Source organism: Oncorhynchus kisutch, linkage group LG18 (genome assembly GCF_002021735.2).
Source record: "Oncorhynchus kisutch isolate 150728-3 linkage group LG18, Okis_V2, whole genome shotgun sequence".
NCBI lineage: Eukaryota > Metazoa > Chordata > Actinopteri > Salmoniformes > Salmonidae > Oncorhynchus > Oncorhynchus kisutch.
The window spans coordinates 21,968,410-21,983,824 of NC_034191.2; the positions used below are offsets into that span (position 1 = coordinate 21,968,410).

Consider the following 15,415-nt stretch of genomic DNA (forward strand, 5'->3'; position numbering starts at 1 on the left):
GTAACACAGAGCAGTCAGGCATTTCTAGGTGACACTCTGAGCCGAGTTGGAGAAATGGCTCTCTGTGATTTGTGATCTGGGACTCCTTCAAATCCTAACTGCTTTTTATCTCTGCCTGCTCTACTGAAGCCTCTCCAGCGCCCTGCCTTTCATCACATGTACTATTAGCATGTCCTCTGCCTGCTCTACTGAAGCCTCTCCAGCACCCTGCCTTTCATCACATGTACTATTAGCAAGTCCTCTGCCTACTCTACTGAAGCCTCTCCAGCACCCTGCCTTTCATCACATGTACTATTAGCAAGTCCTCTGCCTACTCTACTGAAGCCTCTCCAGCACCCTGCCTTTCATCACATGTACTATTAGCAAGTCCTCTGCCTACTCTACTGAAGCCTCTCCAGCGCCCTGCCTTTCATCACATGTACTATTAGCAAGTCCTCTGCCTACTCTACTGAAGCCTCTCCAGCACCCTGCCTTTCATCACATGTACTATTAGCAAGTCCTCTGCCTACTCTACTGAAGCCTCTCCAGCGCCCTGCCTTTCATCACATGTACTATTAGCAAGTCCTCTACATACCCGCTGTCAGCCCATTATTTACAATGCCACTATACATAACTGTGTAACATGCTATAAGCTCTCAACGCTGGCCTGATAACCAGCTACTTTAAACACACATGAGTGAATGTTATTGATGTGAACAGGTGTGTGTGTAGGGAGCACATGTCCTCTCAAATCTAAAGCCTCTCTTTGGTTGAAAACTGCTGAGTGGTAGCTACTGCAGCCACAGAAAGGCCCCGTGAAAGGTAACCTGGCCTAAGGTCATTGTTCTGCTGTGTGTATGTGACTGTTGTCTTCTCCACCATCACTTCCAGGTGAAGACAGAGGAGCAGATAGCCGCAGAGCAGGCATGGTACGGCTCAGAGAAGGTCTGGCTGGTCCACAAGGATGGCTTCTCCCTGGGTAAGTTCTTGCCTTACATTTTAGATCAGGAGAGGTGCAGAGCTCTGGCCCTGCTCATTTTTACCCTTGCTTTTAAACTATATGCTAATGTTTTTTCCTGATATCGTGTATGTGCACACTCCAGCCAATAAGCTACAGTGCATTCGGAAAGTATTCAGACCCCTTAACTTTTTCCAAATGTTGTTACTTTACAGTAATATTCTAAAATGTTTAATTCCCCTCATCAATCTACCCACAATACCCCATAATGGCAAAGAAATAATGTATTTATTTTTTCTGCAAATGTATAAATTAAAAGAAGACTGAAATGTGACATTTACATAAGTATTCAGACCTTTTACTCAGTACTTTGTTGAAGCAACTTTGGCAGCGATTACAGCCTCGAGTCTTCTTGGATATGACGCTACAAGCTTAGCACACCTGTATTTGGGGAGTTTCTCCCATTCTTCTCTGCAGATCCTTTCAAGCTTTGTCAGGTTGGATGGGGAGCATCGCTGCACAGCTATTTTCAGGTCTCTCCAGAGACCTTTGATCAGATTCAAGTCCGAGCACCAGCTGGGCCACTCAAGGACATTCAGAGCCACTCCTACATTATCTTGGCTGTGTGCTTAGGGTCTTTGTCCTGTTGGAAGGTGAACCTTCACCCCAGTCTAAGGTCCTGAGTGCTCTGGAGCAGGGTTTCATCAAAGGATTTCTCTGTACTTTGCTCTGTTCATCCTTCCCTCGATCCAGATTATTCTTCCAGTCCCTGCTGCTGAAAAACATCTCTACAGCATGATGGGCCTTTGTCAGGGAGGTGCCACCGCCACCACCATGCTTCACCGTAGGGATGGTGTTGGCCAGGTGATGAGCGATGCCTGGTTTCCTCCAGACATCACGCTTGGCATTCAGGCCAAAGATTTTAATCTTGGTTTCTTCAGACCAGAGATTCTTGTTTCTCATGGTCTGAGAGTCCTTTAGGTGTCTTTTGGCAAACTCCAAGCTGGCTGTCATGTGCCTTTTACTGAGGTGTGGCTTCCGTCTGGCCACTCTACCATAAAGGCATGATTGGTGGAGTGCTGCAGAGATGGTTGTCCTTCTGGAAGGTTCTCCCATCTCCACAGAGGAACTCTGGAGCTCTGTCAGAGTGACCATCGGGTTCTCGGTCACCTCCCTGACAAAGGCCCTTCTCCCCTTATTGCTCAGTTTACCCGTGCAGCCAGCTCTAGGAAGAGTCTTGGTGGTTCTAAACTTCTTCCATTTAAGAATGATGGAGGCCACTGTGTTCTTGGGGACCTCCAATGCTGCGGATATTTTTTGGTACCCTTCCCCAGATCTGTGCCTCGACACACTCCTGTCTCGGAGCTTTATGGACAATTCCTTTGACCTCATGGCTTGGTTTTTGCTCTGACATACACTGTCAACTGTGGGACCTTTAATAGACAGTTGTGTGCCTTTCCAATCATTTACTACAGGTGGACTTCAATCAAGTTGTAGCAACATCTCAAGGATGATTAATGGAAACAGGATGCCCCTGAGCTCAATTTAGAGTCTCATAGCACATGGACTGAATACCTATGTAAATAAGGTATTTCTGTTTTTTTTGTTAAAATACATTTCCACCAACAAAAAAAAATGTTTTTGCTTTGTCATTATGAGGTATTGTGTGTAGATTGATGAATATTTTATTTTAATCCATTTTAGAATAAGGCTGTAACGTAACACAATGTGGATAAAGTGAAGGGGTCTGAATACTTTCCTAATGCGCGGTATATCCCAATAAGTTGTTTGTGTGTCCATAGCGACGCTGCTGAAGACGGAGGCAGGCTCTCTGCCGGAGGGGAAGGTGAAGATCAAACTGGAACATGACGGGACAGTACTGGACGTAGATGACGATGACGTGGAGAAGGTAAGGGTGGGGGGGGGGACTACACATTCAATGTATTTTACTTGATTTTACAGACTCCATCTTAGTTTTGTTATGGGGCTAAACTCTAGTTCCTTTAGAGGGTCAAAGGAGAAGACATAGTCTATGCAATCAAGTAAAGTCAATCTTAGGTTTGCCGTTAGGGTATAGGCTAGTCCGTTAGGAGGTCCATGAAGCAGAGATCGACCTGGGGGGGGCATGTAGGGGAAATATCCAAGATGGAGGGAAGGGGTCTTGGCACCCGTCAGTCATCCCGTCTGGAGCCAGAATCAAACACAGATGGTCAGCCAGGATGCAGACTGTATCTGGCCCAGGGGTTGTGGGACGTCTGTGGACAGGGGGACAGGTTAGAGGGGAACAGGTGTGAGTTTGGCAGGCCTCAATCAGGTGACTCGCACAGATATGGCACCAGGCCCGAATCACGGAGATATCTGTTACAGGACGCTTTAAAAACTGTTCTGGCACAATGCAGAAAAACCTCCCATCATTCACAACATGCTGTCTCCAAGACCTTGACTAGAGGATGTCTGCTCTGCTTTCAGGACAAAGAAAAAGTTGAAATCCCCTCCTGGTGTTATGTACAGTCATTTAACTCTCGTAGGGTGAACCGATAATAAGGGTGACTTTGGACAGTTAGTGTTTTCAACAGTGTCAAGGTCGTCATCTAATCAAACGTTTGAACCATCTGTTTGATTAAGGAAGTGCAAACTTGGACCCGTCTGAGGTTGGAAGGAGACATCTGTTTTAATTGCATCAAAGACTTGGCATCAGATTCCTGGTGGCAAGTCATGGTGTGGCATACTAAATCTCTGCTCATCGTCTCTTAATACTGCTCCTCTACTCCTCAGTGAAACTCAAGACATTACTAGTCAGATTTCCAGTCTCATATGGACCCCTAGCCTCTACCCCTACAGAGGACTTTTAAATCAATCTGAAAATATGAAATAGGTGTAGGCAACCTGGAGAAACTTAAACTTGGCTTATCAAAAGGCAAGGTGGTAGTCTTGGCAGATCCGAATTCTGTAGTTTTTGTTCGTTTCTGTGAGCAGTCCCACTTCAGACAGCCAGAGTCTCAGTTATGTATGATGTTTTCGTATTGCTGAGTGTTCCTTTAATAAAGCTCTAGTATTACAACACTTCTCAGTCATTAATCGTTCACCTTTGACCTTTGCTCCTGTCCCAGGCGAACCCCCCGTCGTTTGACCGCTCTGAGGACCTGGCCTTGCTGCAGTACCTCAATGAGTCCAGTGTGATGCACTCCCTGCGGCAGCGCTACGGGGGAAACCTCATCCACACACACGCCGGGCCCAACATGATCATCATCAATCCCCTCAGCGCTCCCTCCATGTACTCCGAGAAGGTGAGGAGAGAGGACCCACACAGCAGATGCATGTCTTCACACAGACACATATTTCATGAGAACATACACTACATACACTACTGTTCAAAAGTTTGGGGTCACTTAGAAATGTTATTGTTTTTGAAAGAGAAGCACATTTTTTGTCCATTAAAAATATATAAAATTGATCAGAAATGCAGTGTAGACATGGTTAATGTTGTTAATGACTATTGTAGCTGGACACTGCAGATTGTTTATGGAATATCTACATAGGCGTACAGAGGCCCATTATCAGCATTCATCACTCACTTCCAATGGCATGTTGTGCTAGCTAATCCAAGTTTAAAGGCTAATTGATCATTAGAAAACCCTTTTGCAATTATGTTAGCACAGCTGAAAAAAACTGGCCTTCTTTAGACTCCAGGATAATGGCCTTCTACGCAGAGTTGCAAAGAAAAAGTAATATCTCAGACTGACCAATAAAAATTAAATATTAAGATGGGCAAAAGAACACTGGACAGACGAACTCTGCCTAGAACGACAGCATCCCGTAGTCGCCTCTTCACTGTTGACGTTGAGACTGGTGTTTTGCAAGTACTATTTAATGAAGCTGCCAGTTGAGGACTTGTGAGGCGTCTGTTTCTCAAACTAGACACTATAATGTACTTGTCCTCTTACTCAGTTGTGAACCGGGGCCTCCCACTCCTCTTTCTATTCTGGTTAGTGCCAGGTTGCGCTGTTCTGTGAAGGGAGTAGTACACAGCGTTGTATGAGATCTTCAGTTTCTTGTCAATTTCTCGCATGGAATAGCCTTCATTTCTCAGAACAAGAATAGACTGACGAGTTTCAGAAGAAGGTTCTTTGCTTCTGGCCATTTTGAGCCTGTCATCGAACGCACAAATGCTGATGCTCCAGATACTCAACTAGTCTAAAGAAGGGCAGTTTTATTGTTTTTTTAATTAGGACAATTTTTTCAGCTGTTCTAACATAATTGCAAAAGGGTTTTCTAATGATCAATTAGCCTTTTAAGATTAGCTAACACAACGTGCCATTGGAACACAGGAGTGATGGTTGCTGATAATGGGCCTCTGTACACCTATGTAGATATTCCATAAAAAAATATTAAGTTTCCAGCTACAATAGTAATTTACAACATTAACCATGTCTACACTGTTTTTCTGATCAATTGATGTAATTTTAATGGACAAAAAATGTGCTTATCTTTCAAAAACAAGGAGATTTCTAAGTGACTTTTGAACGGTAGTGTATCTGTACCACTCCACTGACGTGATTCTGGTTTATTCTCCGTTTAGAATGGTATGATGCATGTTTTTTGATGTACGCATTGGGGTGTACTTAATGCTATTATTTATTGTGTATTTCCTTGCTATTATGTCATAGTATTTCCTGTTAGGGAGAGGAGGTTGGATGAATTAAAACAGGAGAGATGACTAGGAGGATAGAGAGGGACGTCTTCAGTGGTCCACAACATGACAATGAAATCCAATTATCCTAATGAGATTTAGAGGTGACCGTATTGAGGAGGCCTGTAGGTTGTATTATCTACTTAACTCTCATCACTCATAATGGAACTACTACCCATTAGACCTTACAGACAGGGTGCTTAGCTGGGAATGTGGCAAATTTAAGGACGCACGTATGTGAACACACACACACACACACACACAGAGCCCCTCTGAGGACTGTACAGGAGTCACTGGGAGGACTAGAGGTGAACTACAGTTAAAATGTTTTGTACCTTTCTTCCCCCCAACCCCTCTCCCTCCCTCCCTCTCCTCGGTCCCATCAGGTGATGCACATGTTTAAGGGTTGCAGGCGAGAGGACACGGCACCTCACATCTACGCGGTGGCTCAGTCGGCCTACAGGAACCTGTTGACCACGCGTCAGGACCAGTCCATCGTGCTGCTGGGGAAGAGCGGCAGCGGCAAGACCACCAACTGTCAACACCTGGTCCAGTACCTGGTCTCCATCGCTGGCAGCACCGGAAAGATCTTCTCTGGTGAGAGAGTTCTCCTCTAGGATGAGTTAACCTCTTTCCTTCTGGCCAGCTCAATTCCTCCCAGCAAGCAGTAAAGCTAGTATTCAGGGATTTTTGTCTATTAAATGACTGAGGGAAATGTATAAATAAAATGTAAAGAATGTTTAAGGACTGTTATAATCACCTTAGTTTGGTTCGAGATGGTGGCTTAATTACTTCAGTGTTAATTTAAACCACCACAGCTATTAAGTAACTTAATTACTCTGTAGGTGATTAGTCTTAATAACCTAATAGCTAATTAAGGAAATAATCTAATGGCTCCACATGTGTTTGTACACAGGAGGACATTCACTGAGTTGTTACTGATTTAGATCAGTATCATCTAATTGACTGGGAACTCAGCAGAAATCCAGCCGTTATAACAGGTGCAGTAGTTGTGTTAGTTAGTAGGGGAAGATAACGAGCAGTTCCAACATACCAGCCAGCCAGAGAGGTAGGCATGTGGGAGAGTGTAAGCGTGTTTTTGGGAGAGGAGTAGGAGAGAGGGACAGCTCGATGGAAGCTGGCTTCAAAACCTTTTGGTTCAAAGAGCGGTTGTGGTTGGCTCAGTATTCCAGGTGTGTGTGTGTGTGTGTGAGAATGTTAGTGTGCATTTGTGTGTGTGTGGGTGGGTGGGGGGGGGGATGAGGGGAGCCCCTAATGATGCCCTGTGGAGCTGGGGGATAATTAGCAAAAAACTCCTCAGCTTCTCCTGGTTAGCTGTAATGGGCTAATGAGAGCTCCATAACCCAGCCACTACTAGACTAGACTGTTAAACAGGGGACCTGCTATGGGAGGTGCAGTAGGCTCTATAAGTTGTATAAGTGGTAGCACTACTCACTGAGTGACGAGGCGTTCCTGCTCAGCTTGATCATTAGGGTTAAGTGAGTCTGACTGGTAGCACTACTCACTGAGTGACGAGGCGTTCCTGCTCAGCTTGATCATTAGGGTTAAGTGAGTCTGACTGGTAGCCCTACTCTCTGAGTGGTGAGGCGTTCCTGCTCAGCTTGATCATTAGGGTTAAGTGAGTCTGACTGGTAGCCCTACTCTCTGAGTGGTGAGGCGTTCCTGCTCAGCTTGATCATTAGGGTTAAGTGAGTCTGACTGGTAGCCCTACTCTCTGAGTGATGAGGTGTTCCTGCTCAGCTTGATGTCGAAATAGGGAAATGAGCTCCACTAAGGGAAGAATTGACAAAGCCTAACTGACATGACATGATTATCAGAGATGGTAGTCTAATCCCCTCACCAGTGGAACAGTATTGAATGTGAAATCCCAAAACACTGACATGATATTTGAAATAAATAAAGCTTTCCACTAATTGTACTCTTCCCCCCTCCCTCCCTCCCTCGGTCTGTGCAGGGGAGAAGTGGCAGGCAGTATACACTATCCTGGAAGCATTTGGAAACAGCTCCACCTCCATGAACACCAATGCTAGCCGCTTCTCTCAGATTGTCTCTCTGGACTTCGACCAGGCTGGCCAGGTGGCCTCCGCATCCATACAGGTAGGCAGTATCACGCACACACACGCCATAGACACTGACGCACGCACACACACGGCATAGACACTGACGCACACACACACACACACACATATTGATATCTTGTTGTCCTTTTCCTGTACCTCAGACCATGCTGCTTGAGAAGCTGAGAGTGACCAAACGGCCGGAGACTGAGTCCACCTTCAACGTGTTCTACTACATGATGTCCGGAGCTGACAGCACTCTCAGGTGAGCCCTCTACACCCTCTCAATTGGGATTGAATTGAAGTGAGTGGTTGCAGTCCATTGTAGAAGCTTGGTCTTGTGTATATAATCTTGTTCTCATGTTAACCTTGTGGTTTAAACTAGCTATTTACTGTCCTTTGAACCTGTTCATTTCCTCTGTTTCCTCTCAGAACGGAGCTGCACTTTAACCACTTTGCAGAGAACAGCGCATTCGGAATTGTGCCTCAGTCTAAAGTAAAATGCTGTTATTATGCTCTTATTATAATGTGTATTATATGTCATTTTCTGAATTGTAGGACAACTGGAAAACTGTCTTAACTGTGTCCTTCAACCACCTCCCTCCCTCCCTCCCCTCTCTCTGTAGCTGGAGGACAAACAGAAGTCGTCTCAGCAGTTCACCAAGCTGCAGGCAGCCATGAAGGTGCTGGGCATCTCAGTGGAGGAGCAGAGGGCTCTGTGGCTCATCCTGGGGACCATCTACCACCTGGGGGCCGCAGGGGCCACCAAAGGTAAGGACCCCTAGCCCTGTCCTACTCACTATAGGATCTCTGCTGGCCCACTACCCTACTCACTGAACTAAATGACTGAGAACTCTGAATTAATCCAGCCAGGTTAGGATGCAGAAAGTGATTGTTAGTTATAGGAGAAGATAAAGCGCAATTCCAACATGCCAGCCAGAGAGGTAGACATGGGGCAGAGTGGCTGTTAAAATGATATTTTGGCAATGAGGCACTTTATCAACGTAAAAGTGCAAAGTAAAAGTACAATATGTGCCATGTAAGAAAGCTAACGTTTAAGTTCCTTGCTCAGAACATATGATAGCTGGTGGTTCCTTTTAACATGAGTCTTCAATATTCCCAGGTAAGAAGTTTTAGGTTGTAGTTATTATAGGAATTATAGGACTATTTCTCTCTCTAACATTTGTATTTTATATACCTTTGACTATTGGATGTTCTTATAGGCACTTGCCAGTGTAACAGTATAGCTTCCGACCCTCTCCTCGCTCCTCCCTGGGCTCGAACCAGGAACACATCGACAACAGCCACCCTCGAAGCAGCGTTACCCATGCAGAGCAAGGGGAATAACTACTCCAAGTCTCAGAGCAAGTGACGCTATTAGTGTGCTAACTAGCTAGCCATTTCACATCGGTTACACCAGCCTAATCTCGGGAGTTGATGGGCTTGAAGTCATAAACAGTGCAATGAAGAGATGCTGGCAAACGCACGAAAGTGCTGTTTGAATGAATGCTTACGAGCCTGCTGGTGCCTACCACCGCTCAGACTGCTCTATCAAATCATAGACTTAATTATAACATAATAACACACAAAAATACGAGCATTAGGTCATTAATATGGTCGAATCCGGAAACTATCATCTCGAAAACAAGACGTTTATTCTTTCAGTGAAATACAGAACCGTCCCGTATTTTATCTAATGGGTGGCATCCATAAGTCTAAATATTCCTGTTACATTGCACAATCTTCAATGTTATGTCATAATTACGTAAAATTCTGGCAAATTAGGCATCCCAAACTGTTGCATTAACCCTGACTCTGTGTGCAATGAACATAAGAGAAGTGACACAATTTCACCTGGTTAATATTGCCTGCTAACCTGGATCTCTTTTAGCTAAATATGCAGGTTTAAAAATATATAGTTCTGTGAATTGATTTTAAGAAAGGCATTGATGTTTATGGTTAGGTACTCATTGGAGCAAGGACAGTCCTTTTTCGCGAATACGCACCGCATCGATTATATGCAACGCAGGACACGCTAGATAAACTAGTAATATCATCAACCATGTGTAGTTAACTAGTGATTATGATTGGTTGAGTGATTGTTTTTTATAAGATAAGTTTAATGCTAGCTAGCAACTTACCTTGGCTTACTGCATTTGCGTAACAGGCAGTCTCCTCGTGGAGTGCAATGATAGGCAGGTGGTTAGAGCACTAGTTAACTGTAAGGTTGCAAGATTGAATCCCCCGAGCTGACAAGGTGAAAATCTGTCATTCTGCCCCTGAACAAGGCAGTTAACCCACCGTTTCTAGGCTGTCATTGAAAATAAGAATGTGTTCTTAACTGACTTGCCTAGTTAAATAAAGATTAAATAAAGGTGCGTTAAAAAAAATCTATATATATATATAATCCAAATTGGTGGCCAAAAATACTGATTTCCAATTATGAAAACTTGAAATCGGCCCTAATTATTTGGACATTCCGATAAATTGGTCAACCTCTAGTATGCATGCATGTACTGTATGCATGTATGTATGTACTGTATATACTATATGCATGTATGTACTGTATGTATGTACTGTATGCATGTGTGTATGTGTATAGGCTATGAGTCCTTTACTGTAAGGCCATTCATGCATTGCATTGAAAAAACACACAGAAGTGCCGTGATCAAAATCTAAATTATTTTGTGTGTGTGTTATTTCCCAGAGATAAGGAATACATACTCAAATGAAGCGCGATGGCATCGTAAATTACATTTGCTTCTCATCCATGAGTGGTTTAATTAAATAATGAGTTGGAAGATATGAACAGGCCACATGCCGAGCCATTCATTAGGCCTCCGAGAGAGGAGCGCTAACTTTGTTCTCTCGCTGCGCACAAAGGAGGCTGGGAAAAGTTATTTGTAGTTGTTTAATTTATAAAACTGTTGGAGTGTTGAATGTGTGCAGACATTTCTCTTATGTTAATAAAGACAGATATAATAGCTGTGTCTCTGTGCTGCTAGTCTAGAGAATGTTTATTCATGCTCTCTGATATTGCCTCCCCCGCAGTCACAGACCTAGATGAATGTGGTAATGAACTTTTTAGAATCATTAGGCTCCAGACTGCCTCGTCTCCATGGACTGTGTTCTCTGTGTGCGTGCGTGCTGCTTGTCTTTCATATACACAGGGCTGCAGCAGGGTTTTGAGTTGGGTGGAATTATGAAGCTGCGAGGGGTGGGCTGGGACTAGACCAGTCTCATGTCAACAACAGTTGCCACGCTTGCACTCACTCACACCCGGTGCACATTTTGTCATGTCCCTACTGTCTGTTCACTCAAACTCTCTTACTCTTTAATTCTCTCACTCTCAATTCAATTTAAAGGGCTTTATTGCCATGGGAAACATACAGTATGTTTACATTGCCAAAGCAAGTGAAATAGATCATTAACAACAGTTAACATTACACCCACAAACTTTTCAGAGGAATAGAGACATTTCCTTGATTTGGGGTCAGTCACAGTGGTCAGGTATTCTGCTACTGTGTACTCTCTGTTTAGGCCCAAATAGCATTCTAGTTTGCTCTGTTTTTTAGGTAAATTATTTTCAATGTGTTAAGTAATTATCTTTGTTATCTCATGATTTGGTTGGGTATAATTGTGTTGCTGTTGCTGTCCTGGGGTTCTGTGGGGTCTGTTTGGGTTTGTGAACAGAACCCCAGGACCAGCTTGCTTAGGGGACTCTTCTCCAGGTTAATCTCTCTGTAGGTGATGGCTTTGGACTCGGTTCCTTTTAGGTGGTTGTAGAATTTAACGTCTCTTTTCTGGATTTTGATAATTAGCTGGTATCAGCCTAATTCTGCTCTGTATGCATTATTTGGTGTTTTAAGTTGTACACAAAGGATGTTTTTGCAGAATTCTGCAGGCAGTCTCAATTTGGCATTTGTCCCATTTTGTGAATTCTTGGTTGGTGAGCGGGCCCCCAGACCTCACAATTATAAAGGGCAATGGGTTCTATAACTGATTCAAGTATTTTTTGCCAGATCCTAATTGGCATGTCAAATTTGATCTTCCTTTTGATGGCATTGAATGCCCTTCTTGCATTGTCTCTCAGATCTTTCACAGCTTTGTGGAAGTTACCTGTGGTGCTGATGTTTAGGCCGAGGTATGTATAGTTTTTGTGTGCTCTAGGGCAACGGTGTCTAGATAGAATTTGTAAGGTCCTGGCAACTGGACCTTTTTTGGAACGGTGTAATCACTGCTCAAAAAAATAAAGGGAACACTAAAATAACACATCCTAGATCTGAATGAATGAAATATTCTTATTAAATACTTTTTTCTTTACATAGTTGAATGTGCTGACAACAAAATCACATAAATGATCAATGGAAATCAAATGTATCAACCCATGGAGGTCTGGATTTGGAGTCACACTCAAAATTAAAGTGGAAAACCACACTACAGGCTGATCCAACTTTGATGTAATGTCCTTAAAACAAGTCAAAATGAGGCTCAGTAGTGTGTGTGGCCTCCACGTGCCTGTATGACCTCCCCACAACGCCTGGGCATGCTCCTGATGAGGTGGTGGATGGTCTCCTGAGGGATCTCCTCCCAGACCTGGACTAAAGCATCCGCCAACTCCTGGAGAGTCTGTGGTGCAACGTGGCGTTGGTGGATGGAGCGAGACATGATGTCCCAGATGTGCTCAATTGGATTCAGGTCTGGGGAACGGGCGGGCCAGTCCATAGCATCAATGCCTTCCTCTTGCAGGAACTGCTGACACACTCCAGCCACATGAGGTCTAGCATTGTCTTGCATTAGGAGGAACCCAGGGCCAACCGCACCAGCACATGGTCTCACAAGGGGTCTGAGGATCTCATCTCGGTACCTAATGGCAGTCAGGCTACCTCTGGCGAGCACATGGAGGGCTGTGCGGCCCACCAAAGAAATGCCACCCTACACCATGACTGACCCACCGCCAAACCGGTCATGCTGGAGGATGTTGCAGGCAGCAGAACGTTCTCCACGGCATCTCCAGACTCTGTCACGTCTGTCACATGTGCTCAGTGTGAACCTGCTTTTATCTGTGAAGAGCACAGGGTGCATTTGTGGCCTGCTGGAGGTCATTTTGCAGGGCTCTGGCAGTGCTCCTCCTGCTCCTCCTTGCACAAAGGCGGAGGTAGCGGTTCTGCTGCTGGGTTGTTGCCCTCCTACGGCCTCCTCCACGTCTCCTGATGTACTGGCCTGTCTCCTGGTAGCGCCTACATGCTCTGGACACTACGCTGACAGACACAGCAAACCTTCTTGCCACAGCTCGCATTGATCTGCCATCCTGGATGAGCTGCACCACCTGAGCCACTTGTGTGGGTTGTAGACTCCGTCTTATGCTACCACTAGAGTGAAAGCACCGCCAGCATTCAAAAGTGACCAAAACATCAGCCAGGAAGCATAGGAACTGAGAAGTGGTCTGTGGTCACCACCTGCAGAACCACTCCTTTATTGGGGGTGTCTTGCTAATTGCCTATAATTTCCACCTGTTGTCTATTCCATTTGCACAACAGCATGTGAAATGTATTGTCAATCAGTGCTTCCTAAGTGGACAGTTTGACAGTTTGATTTAACAGAAGTGTGATTGACTTGGAGTTACATTGTGTTATTTAAGTGTTCCCTTTATTGTTTTGAGCAGTGTATTTTTTGTCTTACTGAGATTTACTGTCAGGGCCCAGGTCTGACAGAATCTGTGCAGAAGATCTAGGTGCTGCTGTAGGTCCTCCTTGGTTGGTGACAGAAGCACCAGATCATCAGCAAACAGTAGACGTTTGACTTTAGATTCTACTAACATGAGGCCGGCTGCTGCAGACTGTTCTAGTGCCCTCACCAATTTGTTGATATACACTGTATATGTTGAAGAGGGTGGGGCTCAAGCTGCATCCCTGTCTCATCCCATGGCCCCATGGAGAGAAATGTATGTTTGTCAATTTTAACTGCACACTTGTTATATATATACTTGTTATATATATATATATTTTTTTCTCTCTCTCTCTCTCTCTCTCTGTTAATGCTACAACTAGAACTAGTAGTACTACTACGTTACTACTACAACTACTACTACTACTACTGCTGCTACTACTACTGCTACTACTACTACTACGTTACTATTACAACTACTACTACTGTTACTACTACTACCACAACTACTACTACTACAACTACTACTACTGCTACTACTACTTGCTCTCATCAGCTGATTGGTTCCACAGCAGGGGTTGTTCCTACCAGCAGAGGGCAGTGTGTACATGCTTCTCTCCATGGCATGATGTTGTTGTCTGATCAACGCTGTGGGAACTAAAGGATTAGCCTCCACCCATCTATTTGACACTTCACTTCATGCTGTAATGCCCTCTTTTCCATACCTGTTAAAAGGGTGAAGGGTTTGAAAGAAACATTTCTCTCTACCGAGGTGATTTTAACCATCCTGTGTTCCTTGGTCCCTTAGCACAATTGGCTCTTGACCACAGGGGCCATCGCCAGTGTATTTTGGACTGCAGGATTGTGTTCCAACACCGGAGAAAACTAGTCATGGTCTAATTTGAAGATCATGATTAGTAGATGTATGTGTGTTAGACCTGGGTTTTAACAAACTGCAGCTCTCCAGGACCAGAGCAGGTATCTCCTCCTCTGAGCATGCCCATGGTATCTTCACTCACACGGTTCTCCTGCCTGCACCTCAGAGCATGGATGGTGTTAGTTCTATAATATGCACTTAGTGCACAAATCATTAAGGACACCTTCCTAATATTGAGTTGCACCCTCCCCTTTTGCCCTTAGAACAGCCTCAATTCGTTTGGGCATGGTCTCCACAAGGTGCCCTTTGGGTGATAGACCATTCTTGATACACACGGGAAACTGTTGAGCGTGAAAAACCCTGCAGCATTGCAGTTCTTGACACAAACCAGTGTGCCTGGCACCTACTACCAAACCCCGTTCAAAGGCACTTAAATATTTTGTCTTGCCCATTCACCCTCTGAATGGGACACACACACAATATATGTCTCAAGGCTTAAAAATCCTTCTTTTATCTATCTCCTCCCCTTCATCTACACTGATTGAAGTGGATTATACAAGTGACATCAATAAGGGATCATAGCTTTCACCTGGTCAGTCTATTTCATAGAAAGAGCAGCTGTCCTTAATGTTTTGTGACTCAGTGTATGATAACATGTCTGTTCTCCAGTGATAAATGTAAATTATTAATACATGAACTGTTTCTAACCCCCTCTCTCTACTTGCATGTTTGCATGCTGCGCCCTTTACATGTAGAGGCTGACGAAGGTAATGGAACAAACAACATTAACACCAATCTCTTCTTTCATTTGAACTTAGTCTTGTTGATATTTCGTCTTTCTTAATGTCTTTATCATTCTACCCAGACGTTCTGTCGAGCATTTTTATTGTTTTCTCTCTCTCTCTCGCTCTCCCTCGCTCGCTCTCCCTCGCTCGCTCTCTCTCACTCTCTCTCTCGCTCTCCCTCGCTCGCTCTCTCTCTCTCTCTCTCGCTCTCCCTCGCTCGCTCGCTCTCCCTCACTCTCTCTCTCTACCTCGCTCGCTCACTCTCCCTCACTCTCTCTCTTTCTCTCTCTCTTTCTCTCCCTCACTCTCTCTCTCTTTCTCTCTCTCTCTCTTCCTTTGCCTCATGAATCAGAACTTTGTTGTCCCTTAAAGCTCTCTGTC

The 15,415-nt window shown here is 44.5% G+C and overlaps 1 protein-coding gene across 12 annotated transcripts in view; it reads left to right on the forward strand.

Annotated features, from left to right (window-relative positions):
• LOC109909465 (unconventional myosin-XVIIIa) overlaps positions 1 to 15,415 on the forward strand; it is a 166,522-nt gene that overhangs the window by 83,410 nt on the left and 67,697 nt on the right. For 10 of the 12 annotated variants that reach the window (XR_004203938.1, XR_004203939.1, XM_031795562.1 and 7 more), the window contains 9 exons: positions 871 to 958; positions 2,740 to 2,846; positions 4,048 to 4,224; positions 6,014 to 6,224; positions 7,603 to 7,745; positions 7,870 to 7,970; positions 8,138 to 8,201; positions 8,332 to 8,476; positions 15,005 to 15,016. Coding sequence is in view for 10 of the 12 variants with exons in the window: in XM_031795562.1 (XP_031651422.1) it covers positions 871 to 958; positions 2,740 to 2,846; positions 4,048 to 4,224; positions 6,014 to 6,224; positions 7,603 to 7,745; positions 7,870 to 7,970; positions 8,138 to 8,201; positions 8,332 to 8,476; positions 15,005 to 15,016 (1,048 nt within the window). In the remaining 2 variants the exon portion in view is untranslated. The remainder of the gene's footprint in view (positions 1 to 870; positions 959 to 2,739; positions 2,847 to 4,047; positions 4,225 to 6,013; positions 6,225 to 7,602; positions 7,746 to 7,869; positions 7,971 to 8,137; positions 8,202 to 8,331; positions 8,477 to 15,004; positions 15,017 to 15,415) is intronic. The other 2 variants (XM_031795567.1, XM_031795560.1) reach the window with 1 other exon arrangement.